Source organism: Aricia agestis, chromosome 11 (assembly GCF_905147365.1).
Source record: "Aricia agestis chromosome 11, ilAriAges1.1, whole genome shotgun sequence".
NCBI classification, from domain to species: Eukaryota; Metazoa; Arthropoda; class Insecta; order Lepidoptera; family Lycaenidae; genus Aricia; species Aricia agestis.
This window is the reverse complement of record NC_056416.1, coordinates 7,927,234-7,947,341: the sequence shown is the minus strand read 5'-3', so window position 1 is coordinate 7,947,341 and position 20,108 is coordinate 7,927,234. Positions and strand designations below refer to the sequence as shown.

The following is a 20,108-nucleotide window of genomic DNA, read 5'->3' as shown; positions in this document are numbered from 1 at the left end:
AGCAATGATATTAAATATTTTATTGTTACATAATAACATTTTCAGAGATAAATATTATGATTATTAATTCATAATTATAATATTTATCTCATATATAAATAAAATTTTATTTATTTTAGTATCATTTCTCGTATTGAGAAGTTGAATATTTTTATTGGAGCGCGAGATCAGTTAAAGCGCCATCTAGCGTCGAGTAGACGCGGTCCCCGTCCTAGCATAGATGTCACTAGTTGGTCTATTCAATGTTACTTTGTAGAGCAGGGTTCTAATCGTTCGAGTCTTTCATTTTTCTTTGTATATTATTTATATCATGACGATTTAAAGTAAAAAATTGTTTAATTTATAATTCAAACAGCTGAACCGATTATTATTTAAAGTCAAAAAGTATATTTACATTTATTATTTAAATAACAATAGAATATAGAGTTATCAAGTGGACTGTGGAGATTCGATTTGATGTGTATAATAATATTTTTTGCTACCATGCTGAATTGACATTTTGCAGCGATAAAAACTATAATTTTCTCAATTTATCAATATACCAGTTTCAATTAGGCTAGCAATTTCCAATTTCAATGACATCCTTTGTACGCGAAAATTTAATCAAAACAGATAATAGAAAATCCCAATACATAATAATTGATGGTATCAAATATTTATAACAATATTAACAATATTACGTGATAGAGCAGCGGGCGGTGGGGCGGTGGGGCGACGGGGCGAGTGGGGGAATGGGGCGAGTGGGGGAGTGGGGCGCGGTGAGGGCGGTGGGGCGGGTGACCGTGAACTCGCTCGAACCCGCTGCTATCACGACGATGCCATCATAACTCATAACTCATCATCACAATAGCTATTTTTATATTTTTTGTTACTCGAGTGGACGGTTTTTGAATTCGCTATAGGTGTTGTTTAGACCATGCGCTGTCATGTGTAGGTATTATTTTCTATTACGTGTGCACTATAATTTTAAATAACAATCGTTTTAGTACCACAGATTTGAAATATAAATCTTTAAGCCCTTTCAATTCGGAAATAATACGTTACGTGTAAAGCGCTACAAATTGTAGAGTCAGTGGCCTTTCCAACCCCTTAACATAGTTACCCTTCTTATTCCGGGGAAACGCAATAAAGATTTATAGAGGCACAGGAGTGCACTCATTATTATTAATTAGTGTAGGAGTATTGTAGGTGTAGGGGGTTGCTGACGTCACGGCGCACGGCGCAGGCGCGCGGGGCCGGCCGGCCGGTTTCGCGCCAAACCGCCCTCGCCAGCAACCCGCGCCGGTTATAACCTCATTCATTCACCGTCATCATGCAGGCTTACGATATGCTACCACCTGACCGACCAGGTAAGTCGGAAATTTGTAAACACTCAGTTATGTAACTTCAGTTGTTGTTTTTGTTTGACATTGCATAAATGAGATAAGAGAGAGAACTAGTTTATATGCATGTTTATTTGATTTTGTTACGAATCTCGTTTGTGGGAATGGATGTCGTTTAAGTTTAAAACTTGTGATTGCGTACTAAAAATAGCTCGTTGAATATATTTTTAGTAAGTGCGGTGGCTATTAACGTATATGGTTATTTCCGAATTTCTCTAGCGTTATTTCTTACATCAATTATGTTTTTCAATCCGACCATAAAATGTATAAATACATCACACATAACTTTCAACAATTCAGACTAACAAGCGTTACGCAACAACTTTCGAGTTTGGGCAGCGCTGGAAAGGAAAAGGCCGTGCTAACCTGCGGCCACCCCGCCATGCATATTGCATATTGCACATCCGTTCCACTTTCATGCATATCCTCCGCGAGTCTATGAACTGCATAATATAGTTCATCGTTACGAATATGATCCGCCCGATATGCGATACTTCCTGCGAACTGCAAACTTCTACGTACGTATTGTTTTTAGCGTACCGTTTCTTAGGTACTCATTAGTTACTTGTGACAGTTTTAGGTCGTGTATTTTAGAAATAGTTAGGAAGTGTTCCTCTAGAAATTTCGTCTTACGTCCAATACCATGTACCAGAGAAATCAATTGTAGATCTACGTTACTTGGAAGGGTTATGTCAAAGTTGTCCATAATAGTCTATCGATGGACTTAACCGTATAAGCCGGGCAAATTATCTAAGTACATCGATCTAACTATCAAAAAAATTCTGATGGCACAAAAATGGGACCAAATAATGCAATTCTAAAAAGGATTAGATTGTTATTAAATCTCTCACGAGCTCTCGATCCACATTCCTTAACAATTAAGTATATCATGTTCAGCTATGTCTTCATTAGGATAAACTCTAAAAACCGCGTACCGGGTAAACGGCACAGGAGGATGGCTCATTAAAGTGAGGTCCATAGTCTTAAGCTTTCAAGTGTAAATTTCTTAAATATAAAGGCGACGTGTTGCACAGGACGGTTTCAATCTCCACGAGGGCTCCTTTGAAAGAAATTGTAAAGACTCTACGTCGGCGGCAAAAAATAGGTGTGCGAGTGTGCGTCTAGTACTATGTACTTAGAGTGCATCGCTCCCGGCCGCGTGTCGTCGCACTGCATATAGGCCAGTGCACGCCGCCCCCCTCTCCCCGCACCGCCGCGCCGCGCTGCACCCCCGCGCTCGCCCGCCTAGCGCATCGCGATTTTCCATTTCCATCGTCGCCAGCTAATTTCAGTTCGGTGCATCGCGATGTCGTAATGCAGACAATTTCCACGGCCCTTTCTCCGTCTTCCGTCAAAGGGCACGCCGCAAAGGGAAATTGAAATGTTATCTTCGTTCGAGTATCGTGGTCATGATACTGTGACGGTTTATGTCGCTGTTAGCTGGAAGTGATATTCACTTTGAAATTTATGAAACCACGTTTTTTTTATTATGTCAGATTATTAAGTGGTTACTTACAACTAGTTTTATTATTCGTAGCTTACAACTTACAAGTTGTTGTAAAGTAATTACGGTGGCTTATGACTAACTTGAATAACTGTAATTATGAATTATTTTACTTCGTTTAAAGCGCAGGGCTAGTAAATTCAACCCCTATTTTTTATTATTTTAATATAAACAAACCATAAATTATCAAACATACATACAAACTATAAAGGAGTTTAAGCAGCAAAGTTTGATGTTTTAAAAAGTCAAATTAAAAAACTCTCTTCATTATTTAAATCTTGTGCACTGAGCGTTGGACTAATACAAAAAGCAAATCTCAATTTAACTAGCCAACTAATTAATCACTCGGATTTCTTGAAGCTAGTGGGAGCATGCTCTAATTAAGCTTAATTACGATCGGGTTATTGATACCGCGAGCTCGTGGCTGGAGTTCACAGCGCTAGTGCACGGCGCGGCGGCGGCGGCGCGGGCGGCGGGCGCGGATGTAGGCACAAGTTCCCCCGGTCGTTGCCCGTGCCCCGGTGCGTGCGACTCCCCTATATCGGCTAACTGTGCCGCGGAAATCGCCCTGCCTAGGGCTGCCAACCGCGACATATTTTTTCCTCGACATCCTTCTACGTCATGAAGAAACTCTCCAACTTTGCCAGCCCCGACCGCGCCGCATATCGCACACGCCATCCTATTTTAGTTGGAGACGGGAATAACGGGCGGGTATATGAGATTATCAAAACAAATATGAGTAAATAATAATAATGCGCGGCGAATGCGTGAACGCGGAAACGGTTAATGCCGTTAGTTAACTGTACAGGTCTGGTCTAGAACAATCCTGTGCGGGCCCCGCGCGGCCGCGGCGCGGGCGATAGGATCGGGCGACACGTCCTGAATTGATGAGCATTTTCGTACCACCTAACTCAGCCTTCCTAGACTCACATTTCGCAGTAGCTTCACTAGAATAGACTTCAAAAGTCTTTAGAAAGTTGATTTAAAATCTCTCTTCTCCAACTAAAACTACTGCGAATTAAACTCACTTTATTACTCATTCCGGATAATGAAGTGACATAGGTAGAGTTCATTCATTCTTTGCAAGTTCGTTCATTCTTTGCAAGTCGCGACTATACCGTCTTTACCTCCATTATATCGATGATTCCAATGAGGTAGAAGGTTCATCATCATCAGCCTATTGCCGTCCACTGCTGAACGTAGGCCTCCCCCAATGAGCGCCAACCATCCCGAGGTAGAAGGTTATACGTCAGTAAAATATTGTCTCTTAGAATTTTTTATAATATATAATAATTATTTTAGTAGCTCACATGAAATGAAATAATTAAACCAATATTTTTTTATTAAATCATGGACAAATTTTTCATGGAACACATCTTATGAAAAAAAAAAACCAAAAATAACATACAAGTTACAACACAAAATGTAAAAGTTGAAACTCATTTTAAAAACTTGATATTATAATATTCATAGAAGTAGGATTGAACATGAAACCTGAAAGAAATAAATTCAAAGAAATATTATTTTTCTAACTACGTTCTAATGTGGGTTAATAAGATTGTTATGAGTAAACAACAAAGAGTGCAAGCGAACGTATAATTTTATTTTTCCTTTTTATGTCGGTGTGAACGAACTTTAAATGTATTTTAGGAACGAGCATGCCGAGTGAATTGAATATGCATATTTTTCACAGTAAAGGAGTAATAATTCTGTGCTACTGCTTTATCAGCCATCACTGACGTAAATCGCGTCCTTGACTCGAAAAACTGCAAATAATAGGTAAGAGGCGCGTGTCGCTGACCCTTTAGTGAGTTAAGGTCTTATTAAGTCAATATGTATGGTAATAGTCGTGTGGTGTAACAGTGTGTGCTGGTGTGGACTGTGGAGTGATTTGACGCAGCACATGTCGGCCGTGCTAGGGCGATGCCCTTCCCTAACGACCTATCGGGCTTATGATCGACGGTTAAGATAACACGTTTACTTTATTTTTAACTAGTTACCTTTGTTTCGCTAATTGTTTCTTAAAATTGTCACGTTTAATCTTTTTCAGTTTCTTTCAAAGTATAAGTCTCATTGAAATGTTATGTTAAATGGTTCAAACTATTTTACTAGTAAGTTCAAAACAAACTCTACCTATTTACTGAGTAGACCCGCGGTTAAAGTTTCCTAAATAACCAAAACCAACGTCTCAGCGACTAATAAGGCGAACGTGACAGTTTCGGTGCCATTATCAGTGACATACATACTACATAGCCCGCGATAGTGGGGCTCAGATAAGCTCACGGTACGTTGACCCACAATTATATTATAAAAACGAAGATAAGCCTGACAATGACATTTGTTGACTACTTTTTGTCGTCGAAATATGTTACGCCGCTGTAAACACTACTGGCCATTTAGCCAAGATTTTTTCGTTATCGCTTCGTTATAGAATCGACGACCAAATTGTATGGAAGTGACATAATCGCCTTATGTCAAAATTTAATATATAGGGGGTTTCAGGGGCGATAAATCGATCTAGCTTGGAATCATTTTTAGAAAATGTAATTTTATTCGTGTTTTATCACACTAGTGATAAAATGTGATTTTATTCGTGTTTTATCACACTAGCTGAGCAAAGCTCGGTCAAACAGCTAGTGTAGAATTAAGCTGGATAAATTCAGTTTATGTATAACGACTAGAACCGACATATTCCCAGTTACTAGCATGAGATAACAAAACCGAGGTATTTAGAAGATCACCCACTCGTAAACGAGTCCAATAGAATTCTCTAAGGCGGGTGAGCATGTCAACTTTCTCGCGGTTACGTAACTGCGGAGAGATGTACTCGAACGTTCGAAGTCAACGACCACGAAATTGCTTACGACACTTCGCACTCTCCGCCACCGAAATACATTATTAATATTCGGTACTAAGGATACGGTTTCGATTACTTTCGAATATGATGTTCGGAATTTTGCTGGGAATGCAAGAAAGTAACTAGCGAACTAGGAATTTAGCTGCATCTTTGCTTACATCACAAGATGATATAATTTGCTAGATATATCATGCCTGTATGTAATAAAAGATGACTTAGATTTAGCTAGTCGTGTAACCAGTATGGAGTGTCGCATGGCCGTTGACAGCTATAGCCAATAGCTATCCCGGCGAGGCCGCCGCGAGGCTGGCCGCTGGGTCGACGCTCGCTGACGGAGGTCATCGCCGCGAAACTAACTATCCTATTACATTACATATTCTATTTTTGAATGAAGAATCTCATTACATTTTTCATTTTGAATTAAGAACCGAACATCGATATTATTAAAACAAATGGAACGCGGGGTTCCATTTGATGTTATAAAAGATCAAAACGCTCAAAATGCCTCCTATTTTCAGGGGTTTAATTGTTTTAACATCAAATGGAACGCGGAGTCGGTCGCTCCGCTAAAACATTCTATAATATTTGGTAATTCGAATATATTTAAAAATTATGTGCCAATGAAAATGAAAAGTAATTATTTTAATTACGAGGTAAACAACTTATGCGAATTTCGCTAGCCATAAAACCACTTTTGCGAATTTTATCGCGGCTATTCGGTATTTTGGATAGCGACGTAGCATTTTAATTGCGTGTTTTATTGTTTGGTAAGTGTTAGCGAAAATATTTTATAAAAATTATAATAAATAAATAAAATAAAAAATAAAAATAGCCTTTATTGCTGTGTTTACTAACTACACTACATAAAATATAATACTTACTAAGTTCATTTATATACTATTTTTTAACATACACTTATTACTATACTTTAAATTATAAATTAATATTTTTCTTTCTCCCAACAGCTTGTCTTTCGACAAAGGCCTCCTCTAAGGCTTTCCATTCCTCTCTGTTTTTAGCTATGCGTAGCCATCCTGGTCCAGCTACTTCTTTCAGGTCGTCTTCCCACCTTTTAGTCGGTCTTCCCCTGCTTCCAGTACTTTCTCTAGGGTACCATTCCGTCACAATTCTTGTCCATTTCTCTCTTTTCTCTCTTAGCATGTGTCCTGTCCAACGCCATTTTAATTCTCTACATGTCGATTGTACTTTTTTAAACTTTGTCTTTTCTTTAATAATCTTTAATTTCTCTCTGTCTTTTCTTTTTATACCCAGTACGCTTCTCTCTATTCCATTCTGGCAAATATTTACTTTATTTTGCAGTTGATCAGTTAGGGCCCAAGACTGACATCCATATGTTAGACACAGTAGGATACAAGCATTATAAACTTTTCGTTTGTCTGACATTGGCACTTCCTTTTTTTTCATTATTTCGCTCAACGACCAAAATCTCTTCCAAGTATTTGTTTTTCGCCTTTCGATTTCCTTCTGCATATTGTCTATTGGTGATACTAGTTGGCCCAGATAAATATATTCATCTACGTATTCTACTCGCTGATTATTAATTGTGATATCGTCTTTTGTTGGAGAATTACTCATTATCTTTGTTTTGGCGAAGTTCATGGTTAGACCATCCTTCGCGCTTTCGTCTGACAGTTGTTGTTAATACAACTTCTTTCTTTTTCAAGGTCTTAGGGCATTCTGAGAATAGTACAAGGTCGTCTGCGAATCTTAAGTGACTTAATTTCTCTCCGTTCACATTAATTCCGTAATTATCCCAATCCAGTCTTCTGAAGATTGTCTCCAGCACTGCTGAGAATAATTTCGGTGAGATAGGATCCCCTTGGTGGACGCTTCTTTCAATTGAAAACTCCTCTCCAGCTTTATCTAGTTTTATTTGTGCCTTAGGACTATTATAAATGATTTTCAATAGACGAATGTATTTTATGTGGACTCCTTGTTGCCGAAGTGATTTCCAAATGTATTGGTGTTCTAAAGAATCAAATGCTTTATTATAGTCCACAAAGCCCAGCCAGTAGGTTTTGTTATATTCCCCGTATTTTTGCAGTATTTGTCGTAGGACGTGTATGTGATCAGTAGTCGAAAAGTTGCTTCTGAAACCCGCTTGTTCCTTTGGCTGATTTTCGTCCAGACTATTCGTAAGACGACTTAGAAGTATTTTTGAAAATATTTTATATATATTGGACATCAAACTAACTGGCCGGTAGTTATTAATGTCTCCTTTGTCTCCTTTTTTGTGCAAAAGAATAATTGTTGACGTCGTCCAATCTTCTGGGATTACTTCTCTTTCAACTATTTCATTAAACAGCTCAGTCAGTGTGGACGTAATGACTGGCATTGATATTCTAAGAAGCTCATTAGTATTCCATCTGGGCCGGGAGCTTTTCTCAACTTTTGAGACATTATAGCTCTTTCTGTTTCTTCTTTTAATATATGTGGTACAGGTTCCAGTTCCGCAGCATCAACATCATAAATATCACTATAATTTTCGTTTTCTGTATCGGTTTTGCTTTTGTACAGTTCTTTATAAAAATCTGTAGCAATGCTTAACATTTGGTGTCTACTATTTGTATATGTTCCATGTTTGTTCTTCATACTTGTCATCCAATTCTTTTTAGTTTCTAATTTTTTAAAGGCTTTCTTCAGCCCTCTGGTTTTTTCTATATATAATTTAAGTGTGTTTGTTCTTCTTTTTTTCCCATCGTTTTTTATATTTTTATTGATTTTCTTGCTTATTTCTGCAATCTCTCTGCGAATATTTTTGTTTTTCTGTTTATGTAAAAGTATTTTCCTTTCTTTTAGTAGAGTGAGTGTTTCGGTAGATAGTGTATCTTTATGGTTTGAATGTGCATGGGATATAGTTTTCCACAAATATGCTGTAAGCCTCTTGAATTGGGTAGACCCTTTCGTTTATTCCTTGACTATCCAGAGAGTCTTTCAGCTTCAGTCTTATCTCATTTTCATTTGTAACGTTCAATATGGGGACAGTATTTTTTTTGTTACCTTCGGCTCTTTCTATTATATTTTCCTTTTATAGTTGCGCGAATCATCTTGTGGTCTGAGTTAAAATTTAAATTGTGTAGGTAAGAGAATTTTTTAAATATTTCGGTTTGTTTGTTATAATAAAATCAATTTCATTCCTGTATAATCCGCTTGGTGAAGTCCATGTCCACTTCTTGTTAATTTTCTTTTGGTAATAATTATTAAGTATGGTAAGTTTATTTTCCATGCAAAACTTCACCAATCTTTCTCCGTTTTTGCTTCTGCTGCCAAATCCGTATTTTCCTACTGTATACTCTTCATCTTTGTTACTTTTCCCAACTTGTCCATTAAAATCTCCTATTAATATAATATTTTTGTGGGCGGTGTCCACAGTATTCTGTAATTGTTGATAAAAGGTATCTATTTTTTCATTGTCTTCTTTTTTGTTTGCTTCAGTTGGTGAATAAACCTGAACCCTTCATCATAGCTATTGTGTACAGGAAGTTTAATATTGAGGATTGCTAATCTTTCCGATATACCTCTTATTTCTTCTATTCTGTCAGTAAGTTCCTTTTTTATTAAAAAACCTACCCCATATTGCCCTGGTGTTTCTCCTTTATAATATAATATATAACTTCCATAATCTTCTATTCCTTCTCCTTGTCGTCTTATCTCACACACTCCTATTATATGCCATTTAATTTCTTTTATTGCTATTTCTAGTTCCATAAGTTTTTCTGGAGTTCTAAGTGAACGTGTATTAAATGTTGATATATGTATGTCACAACTATTATCTCTTTTTTCTTTTTCTATCCTTAGAGGGTGATGGTAGATAATAATATTATGTAGTAATTTAGGCACTTCGTAGTATCTTAGCCGGTATATTCTGTTTCAATCATGGCCAATTTTAAACAATATTGTAATTGTTATAATATACAAAGGTGACATAAAATACTTTAAGGCCGGTATAAATAGTCAGTACTCAAGATGCATCTCGGTCTCAAGATACGGTTAAGGCTCTGTGATTGGTTGGCTGTTCAAATTTGGACCAATCATCGTAATCGTCGCATCTTAAGTACTGACTATTTATACCGGCCTAAGGTCTCTACAGTGAGTTTTAGAGCCACAGGTCCAGAAAACAATCACGCATAGAGCGCGTGATATGTAAAATATTTAAATTCGAAACCAAATTGGGTGAATACGTAACTATTTAAAAAAAGGTATGTGTGTAGGTACTTTGAATATGTAGACAATAGGCCAACTGACTGTGACGGTTTGTCGGCCTGCCACATTAATATGTAATTACATTTTTAAAAAGGCACTAAATGGTACTTTCTAAATAGAGTACAAAAAAAACAACATGAGTACTTTTTTCACAAGTACGTACAGAAAATATTGTCCTTCCTGTTTGTCACCAGATCCAAAGATGAGGTGACGAAAAGATTATGATAAGCGAATGGAAATATTCCAACTACGATCGAGGTCAATATCAAAACAATATTATCATTTATTTCGGGTATGAATTATTTATTGGAGCTAGTTCATTTACTTTCATCGCTATCACTTTAGTGGGTCAAGTCATATCGCCGGTTCTGGAACAATCCAAACATTTGTACGAAAAATATTTAATATCCGTATATATATAGAGTAATATTAAACATTCATGGTGCGTATTAGTCCATTCAAACCTTGCTGGGCTTTAGATTACTTTTTTCCTTTCTCGGTTATTCTTCTGTGCACTTTCTTAATAATCCGCATGTTTCGATCGCATGAAGTCCGCATGGCAGGTAATTCACAAAAATTGAAATACACCTTTTAAGAAAATATTTACATGATCGATATTTAAAATATTATCATCTTAAGCTCCAATTATCCTCTACCGAAATCTTGCGTTCTCGGTAACCATAAAAGCTAGCGGATCATAAAGGCCCGTACACACGGCCGAGTGAAGGGGCTGAGGTATGCCGTGACACACCAACAATTACTACTGCGGAGGCGTCATTGAACCCGTGTTATTGCGAAACAACGGAAACCAGTCCAGCCCTCCCCCCGCGCAGTACCGCCCCCTCTCTCCCCCCTCGCACACCTGCTGCGAATTTTTAAATCCTAGATTATAGTTGACATGCGTCAGAGTGGTCAGGCCCAACGTGACCAGAATGTACGCCGGTTATATCATCGGCGCATGCGTCAACATAAAAATTTCGCGAAATTAATTCAGGGACTGACAATTTTCTTTCAAACTCACCGAAGAGAACTAATTCGGCTGCACAAGGCCGAATGTGAAATTAATAAACACGACTGACCTGTCATCAGTTCACGCTGTCACTCAGACAGCTGTCGTAGATACGTGATAATTTAAAAAAAGTTTTAGACGGCTGTAATACACGTTACCTATCATTTTGCCCAAACTTTTCAAATGATTTTCATTCCACGTTTGTTTTGGTACAAATTTTTGGACCAATAAATCCGATATTGTCGAAAACTAAAAGTTGAATAAGCAAAATTGACAAAACAACAAACATACACGCAAAAAAACAAACATACATATTGCGTTCGAGTAAAAATTTAAACAAAGAATAAAAATAAAAGGAATGTTATATAAGAAACCAGTTGCATCAGTACGATGCTGTCGTTACATAGAACGACCTAATAAGTGACGTGGCCGATAGAGCAGGGACAACGGCCGGCCGCCTCGGTCGCAGGAACTGCAGGTAGGCTATGGGGTTAAAGAACTCGGGTGCACTACATCAAATACCATTGAACCCGCACACTGCAGCCCGATGCATCGCTCGCACCGTGCGAATCCTGCCCGATTACGCGCTACGCATGCGTATAACCCGATCTATACGTATCTATGCGCGTAAGCATTCCCCTTTTTTGTTCGTCGCCGAGTAGATACCGCGTTTTCTATCAACGCCGTAATGAGGTCCTCATATTTTTATAGAGCCTGGTCGGCCGCGTAATGCCGATGAAAGATAGAATAGGATTCAAGTTTTTTGCATTGTTTTAAACTTCAATACTTTTCTTTTTGCCGGCTTCTATAATGAAAGCGGCTAGGCTTTTATGAGCGGTGTGCGATCACGCTCGAAAGGGCTTCACGTAAGAGAGCTAGGGCCGTAAACTTGTCAAGTCGATTACGTAAGATTTTCTACGCTACTAGCCGGCCATATGTCAATAATCAAGTTTACCGAGAGGAAAGTTCAAGCGGGCATCGACTCGGCGGCGGTGCTTTGCTGCTCGCTCGATAGAAAATCGAGTTAATTCGCACGACACTCGATTGCGTGCGGGCGCTTCTGAACCAGGAAGAGATAGAGCTAAGGTTACATAGGTGCCTACGTTTTTTTTAGTTGTTTTCATGAGAACGTAGCCCATACAATTTTTAAGCGGAAGAAACGAACTCTTACAACTTTGGCGGGCGTCCACGGGGCCTCGTGGAAAGATACAGTATGATTGCTTCTTTTGGCACATAATGCGTGTATAAAAAATGAAGGACGCGAAACAGAAATATATTTGTGTGTCAGGAATGGAACTTGCCAGAAAACGTACGCAGGTACGAGCGATAACATCATTATAGTCTTATTAATATTCGAAATCCGATGAAAGTCAACTGTCAAGGACCTATAATCCTCAGCAGTATCATAGGAAGATAAATGTCAAATCTTACAAAAACTTTCTTTGTTCCATTATCAAAAACAAGTGAACGTCAATACTTACAGACGCGATAATTTCAAGGTAACAGATTAAATGTCGTTGAACTTGATAAAGAGAAATTTAATTGGAAACGGCACGACAATAAATTTAAAATAGACGATTACACTTGTGCGACATATGACGATCACGTATTGAGTCACTGATCAAAATAAAAATTAAAAAAATTGCAAATAAAAATCTGTCTCTACTATTCTAACGAAGGTGCCATAAATGACAGATTTAAATTATCATGATTATCTTTAAGTGAAGTCAAATTACGTAACAGTTTTAGGGTAAGTAGTAGGGGACGTCAATTTAGACTTTAGAGTGATCCACGCTGACCCTTCCCCCTATCTATTTACTATCACGCTGCTAACGTTTTATCTATTGTTAGAAGTGACACATTGAGCTCTCAAACAATGTATTTATTGATACCAAAAATATTTGTATCCTAGGTTTAAACTCTGCAAAATCCATACTTCCATACTAATATTATAAATGCGAAAGTATGTCTGTCTGTCTGTCTGTTACCTATTCACGCTCAAACCGCTGAACCGATGTTGCTGAAATTTGGCACGATTATACTTTAAGTCCCGGGAAAGGACATAGAATAGTTTTTATCCCGGAAATATGTACGGTTCCCGCGCGATAAGTAAATTTTGGCGAAACGGAGTTGCGGGCATCATCTAGTTATTAATAATGCATTTTAAGTCAATAGCAATAGGGTCGACTTTCATACGCAGCTAGTGCTACGCTCGTAGGCCGTAGCACGAGCGTAGCAAACTCGCTACGAAAACTGCGATTTTCTACAATTCAGAATAAATAATAATGTTATGTTCGTAGATGTTATGTATAGTATTACCTATGTGGCACTTCTTTTAAATCTTTACCCAACAGTTTCTTATAATGCTCAACTGTAATTGTTTCTTGCAATTTTTTATAATTATTAAGTTCTTAGAATCAAAACATTAAAGTCATGAATATCTTACAAAGAAATTTGCCTTTACTTCATTATTAAAAAATGTGCTTGTTGCTCGTTTGACCGCATTAACGCGGGGTCAACGTCCTTCGAAACTATCACAAGTTATTTATTTGTCTAAATTGTTATCTAGGTTTATGATATATTAAAATAAAGGAGGACTACTTTTCGTAGAGGTATACGTTTACATACCTAAGTATTAGCGCTTTTGTTCTAGAATTTTAGCTCGACTACTGATTACTAAGTAGTTAGGTATGTATTGTATTAGTTTAGTCTATCGTTACTTATTAACATAGTGTAGTGAACTATTTGATTGTATTTATTCAAGGTCTGTTACAGGTCTCTTGTAAAGTAATTTTACCACTTTTTTAACTATTTTGAAGTACTTACTCCTACATCGTAATTTTCTGTCTTTTACCATTATGAGTAAAGGCAATTGACTGACGACGACTCGTAGAATATAATGACAAAATATTTTGAATGTATCAATGATCCACTCAATACTTGTAATAATTACTCAATTAAGTCGTCGACTAGTGACTAACTAATATTACGTATTTATATTGTATAGCGAGACGTATAAGGTGGTGGTGGCATGATTTCAGGTACCACAAAAACTAAAAGAAATAAACATCATGCTACATTATTCATCTCTAGAACTTATAGTACCACTGTAGAATGTTGCGTCGAAATTCGGCGATCGTGGCAAAAACGTACATTTTTCTACAACAAATACGGTCATATGTTCTTTCTCATCTCTCAAAGTATCTCTATACGAAATTTCATCTGAATCGATTTAGCGATTTAAACGTGAAAAGATAACATACAGATAGATATATTTTCGCATATTATATAATATTTGTGTAAGTACTCACATACGGTTTTGCTCGATCGAGCAATCACGTAGAGTAAAAACCACGGCTCGGGCTTTCGTCCACACATTCAGTATTACTCGATAGTTTTACTCCATTTCGAAGGAAATTAGCTACGAGTAATAAAAACTAAGGAAGAGTAACTGTGTCAAAAATTTGTAAAACCAGCTCGATTCGAGCCTTCACACTATTGTTGGAAGTGACATGGAGCTGTGAGTTTTGCGGTCCACACAGTGGTTTTTGCTCGATTTCGAGTAAAACTATCATGCAAAAACGTATGTGAGTACTTAGCATTAGCAAGGATATAATTATGCATTATTGAGTACTACGGTCCTTGTGAGGTGCCATAGTACTGAAATTCGCATGAAACATGTGAAAATATATAATATCTGAGTACATAAAAACAGCGCTGACGTTGGCACTTGTTTACCGCGCTGTGTGCAGACCTTGAGATTCGACAGCGGTCACTGGCCCGGGCGCGAGCGAGCGAGCATATCATTTTTTATCACTCTCGCGTCGCGGCTTCAGTGTTTTGTAAAATTTTATTTCGGCAACAAAAAGAAGCGTACCTTTATATTATCTGCAATTTGGCGTCCTGCTATAAAGTATTAACCGATTCGGCCATCCACCTGCATGAGATAATGACTGTAACACGGTGACGTCATACATGACACACGGTTCTCGGCGGTGAGTAAGCGCTCAAATTCAGGATAAATAAACATGGATAAGGAAGGAATAACGGTTCTAGCTTACTCGTCGTATGTGGCTTTATGTTTGGCAACTAAACATTCTATAATTATTTTAGTATACCACGGTCAAAGTAGACCATTGTCCTTTAATATAATATATTTAGGCGAGAAAATATTAATAAATAAGATTTATTATTAAAATTGATACCTTTTTTTCACTTTATATTGCAGACTCTACCTACGATGTCAGTGGAGCAAAAATTGCTATCACTACCAGTCGAGCGTTCCATTTCTAATCAATTTATCAAATCGGGTTTGGTTCTAAATTTATTAATACGCGTGATTGGCGATTTGTGGCGGCTTCAAGGACGGCGAGTTCAGGTTCAGTAGCCACTTTTAACAGTGAACGACACCATTTGGAGCGTTGACCCTATACATTTCCTGCGCGGCAAATAAATTTGTTTTTCGATTAGCCGGCTGTAAGCCTCCGATATAGAAGCGCCCACCGTCGCACGACATGGTAACAATACGTATTAGAATACTAATTGCGGTCGAATTATAAGCTAGCGATTGAAATTCGACGCTCGTCCTCCTAATTTCGGTACATGAGTCACACCATATTTAGTCACTTCGGTGATTGGCTCCGAAGCTTTGCAAAAATCGGCGAGGCTAGGGCTGTCGGGCGGAGGTTTTCAGGGAAACGGTAAAGCGGCGCTGGCGCGAGTTATGATCGCACGCAATGCGTTCTCGTTAGAGCACAATGCACCAGGCTGCAGTGGTGGAGTCAGTCACCCCGGGTAACGGGTCTCGCCCTATAGCCACACTCGCGAACTGCCGTCATCGCATCGCAATTGTCGTGCAATCGCTTACTAATGCTGGAAAGCGCACTTCTAATGCATACGTAATGCCTCGGCCGCGGTTCACACCACCCCGCCCGGTGACGACGGTACATTGTACGCTAAATACGAATCGATTATGCAAGTAATGGTCTAATGATGTCCGAAACTACCCGCTGTGTTCCCGGACCACGCGACACGCCTCATTGTTGCCGCACATTGTGGTCCTGTCAAAAAACCTGACCAAATGAGGTCCAAATGGACCCCAAATAGCAATTATTCGAAACGTTAAATTTCGCCAATTGTTCTGTTTCGACAAAAGGCTATGATTTTACTTCAAAAACTACTTTCTAGTACTCTTAACAATGAGTTCAATACCCGTAATTACAGAAGTAAAAAGATTACTGTTAAATTATTATAAACACCACTATCAGAAAGGAACATTTTTTAAAGTAATCTATCATGTCTGTTTAATGGTATTAGCAATATATTTTGCTATTGCAGCAGCGATGTTTGTCAATATGCCGGACGCCCCGCTGGTGCGCGAACATTATCACTCGTATAATTTGACTATTCCGAAGACGCGACCCTCGTCCCGCGTCGTTTAGCTGCGACACAAAGACCTCGCGATCTGGGAATATCGGTTGAGCTCGCAGACTGTCCCGACAAAGGGAATCAAAAAAATGCACCCGGCCTAAAAAGTTCCATCTCCGGTTTTTGTCCCAAAAATTTTTATTTAAACAATAATTTATTTTTTCCGTCCTCATAGAAGAGTTGAATCGCGAACGCGCACAAAGGTGAAGTTTCGGGTAAAAAAGTTGGACTTTACCTGTTCTCGAAATCTGAGATGAAAAGAAGGGGTAGGTCGATTAATTCGCATCTCCATTTTTTGCGCATTACCTGCTTTTTTTGCGAAACATACAAAAAGATGGTCTAAAAAGCGAAATTGAAAGGAAGTCGCTAAGGGTTAGAAGTTTCCTTTTAGTCTATTGTTGGCGCAGCAGATGGTACGAAATTGTGTGCTCTCTGCTCCCGACGATAATATGGGTCAGGCCGACCGATACCTAGTTAATTACCCCTAACCCACGCGAATACAATATATGGCCTGCATCACAATAGGTTTACGTGTAAGCCTTTTAACCCAAGTCTCGAAAACAGACCAAAGAAGGCCGGCAGGATGATTAAACGAAATGCAACATTACCGAACCTTTCGGCAAACGGTGACGCGATTCATCGTGACTCGGTTATTGTTTTAATACGGATACATTACTTGGCGTTACGAAACTAATTTTTACATAATAATTTATTATGTTATACATAAGTGATACACCATAAAGATTGGGCACCGTTAAATGTACCCGGCGAGTTGAGTGCTCGAGCCGGCGGTCGCCGAACCGAGCCACCGCCGGCGTCGCTCGAGAGAAAATACTCAAAAGTTACATAAACTGTTACGTATGTGTTTAAAATATGTGAGAAATGAAAGCTATTGCGGACCCGCAATTCCTAGACGAAATATGAAATCCTAATCAATATTAAATCGGCCGAGAGACAGCTGAAATACTCGCAATGACTCCTGCGGAGGACGGCATTGTTCGGTACGTAACCAGTAACCACGTGTCGCGCATAGAACAGCAGTGGATGGCACGTGGGGATAAATGCATGCATCGTGCGTTTAAACGCTTCCGCCTTTTCCCAAAAAACCATAAAAAGTGGGCACATGTCAAGTTTCACTTTTGCCGATAATACAGGAGTTGAGTTTCGCGGCAGCTGGAAAATAAGGAAGTGTGCACACAATAGCGACCGCGACTCGTAATAACCGATTGCCAAAATACAAACCCAATATTACCAACGCCCACACACTTTTTATTTTGCAAAAAAAAAACTTAATTTTTACATTTTGTTACATGATTGTAATAACGTCTCAAGGGAGAATGTTTAATTCAAGAGTATCTGTAATTCTCGAACATTAATTTAATACATTATACTATTAACTCCTACAAATACGCGACGCATTTGCGAATTGTTCACAAATCACATCCATTTCCTAAAGTACTAAACTTTCATATTTACTAATAGGTATTTTAAGGCTAAAATATATTTCAAAATAAATAACACTGCGCTGAATCTTCTACCTAAATACATATACCTAAAACACCTTTAGTAAACCAAAGTACGCACCTGAAACAAAAAATCATTATTTTAAAACCCTTTTAAGTAGCTAACTGAATTACCTTCCTGAAGCCAAAGTTGAACCAGCATACATAACGAAGCAGCACGGCTATGTACTGAGTTATATACTGTGAAAAAACATAGAATTTAAATAAAGTCAAGGATCATTTGCGTCGCAAACACGGGGTCAGTACACTCGCCGAAATTATCGCGGGCTACACGCGCAGTGCGGGACGACGCGCGGTGAACGGACGACCCAAGGCCATGGTGTGCTTGTGCTCGCCGTTTTCGCGCCCCATCTCCTCTTACAATACCTAATTCCGTCCGTCTTAGAAATCGCAAAGCCCGCCTAAAAGTACTCATAGCTAGTATTGTCAAATGTTGAGTGAAACTCTACAATGTACATTAACTATTTTCAAAATATGCTCTTTACAATAGCAATACACGAGTTTTTTGACAATTAAATCTTTTGTCAACTGTTATTATTTAAATATTTAATTATAATATCTATGGACGCTTCACACCACGTCAATGTGGCCCCGTGCTAAGTACCTGAAGGACTTGTGTTACAGGTACCAGACAACGGAAATATATTTAATACCTTGTACTATACATATATTTGAGATTTTTATTATATCATACACATATTTAATACACATCCATGACCCAGGAACATTGAAAAACTTTTTGGCGGGATTCGAACCCGCGACCCCCGGCTTGAGCTACTAACGGCCCACCAACTGAGCCACAGAGGTCGTCGATTGAATTTTTATTGAAATATTTCAATTTTCAACAAATAAAGTAGATAAGCCAGGTTCAAAGACGTTTGTCCCGACTCCCGGGTTAACGGGGGAGCTAATATCTCCGGGAGGTGAGAGCGCGGAAGGAGGCTCGCGGAAGCGCGGGCGGCGGGCGCGGGGCGGGGCGCGGGGGCGGCAGGTGGTGGCGTCAACGCGCGGCCGTGAACTTTCTTCGAACACGTTTTCAGGAGAGAACGCTGCGCAATATCTCGCAGCCCGCCAAAGCCCCATTACATTTCCAGTGAAGCATAAAAAACGAAGCGGACGAATGCGATTTAAAAATTCCCCCATTAATATTCCAGAAAAACAACCCGCGATTTGGGCGCAAAATGCGCGAGCGAAATGTATTTGGTTCGAGTTCAAGTGTGTTTTTGTTTATAAGAAATTATGAATCGTGGCGTTTGCCAAATATTCGGAACGATGTAGAATATTTTACGTTCGTTCCAGGAAAACGTCAAAATGAGGACATCGGGTTTTTTCGCGTCCGATTTCCTCGTCAATTTTTATGCCCTATTATCTTCGTCGGAGGTGAAACGCGTAGTGGGTGTCATATCTGTCGACACATAATAAAAGCGATTTATTATCACCAATAAATAATGAGGGCGAGTAAATGTAACAGTAGGAAACGAACACACTTCCTCATTCTCGTCCCTGATTCGCAGCTGTGAGTAATGCTGCACCAAACCGCCGCATTATACAACCGTGTGCATCATTAACGCCGAAGCTATTACGTGCTCGCCCCATCTTACACCGCGTTGCATGCTTTTGTTTGTATAATTCACTCGCCTCTGGATTCTAGAATGGCCAATTTCAATGCTCTAGTTAGCCCGATCGCGTTCTACTGCGAATCGGTTGAAAGAATTGGGTAACCACTTTTTCATGTTCCCGATGATCTAAAAATGGTCTACTTCGCCCCGACGCTTTTATTGTTGTAGTATTAATTTGTTTTATTAAAGTGATCATCGATCGACTTACAGATTAAGTACTCGAGCCAATAAAATAGCCTACTGCCTAACAAAGTTTCAAGTGAATAGGAAGAGTACTCTACATTTCGCTCAATTGTAACAAATCAGAGCTGGTTCCGATGAAACCGGTCGCTTTAAACGAAATCGGTTAGGAGGCCATTACTTTTATTTTATTTATCTCTTAGTTTTCCGCGTGTGACCGATCCAATCAGGAGCAGGAAGTCTCGTTGCGGAGTAAATATCAAGGTGAATTAGGTGCGAATTGAAATTGCAAGAGAGAGGAGATCGAACGTTCCTTGCTTTGCCTTGGAAAAGTTTCAGTGCGAGATATCAAATATCAATAGCAGGTCTATTCTAGACATTTA

General features: G+C 38.8%; 1 protein-coding gene across 3 annotated transcripts in view; it reads left to right on the top strand.

Moving 5' to 3' along the window:
• LOC121731590 (ecdysone-inducible protein E75) overlaps positions 1–20,108 on the top strand; it is a 107,703-nt gene that overhangs the window by 66,735 nt on the left and 20,860 nt on the right. The window contains exon 1 of one of the 3 annotated variants that reach the window (XM_042121085.1): positions 1,269–1,349. The exons of the other annotated variants lie outside the window; for them this stretch is intronic. Within the exon in view, the coding sequence (XP_041977019.1) occupies positions 1,313–1,349 (37 nt within the window). The 5' untranslated portion in view covers positions 1,269–1,312. Of the gene's footprint in view, positions 1–1,268; positions 1,350–20,108 lie in introns of those variants that run through there. 3 annotated transcript variants of the gene reach the window in all.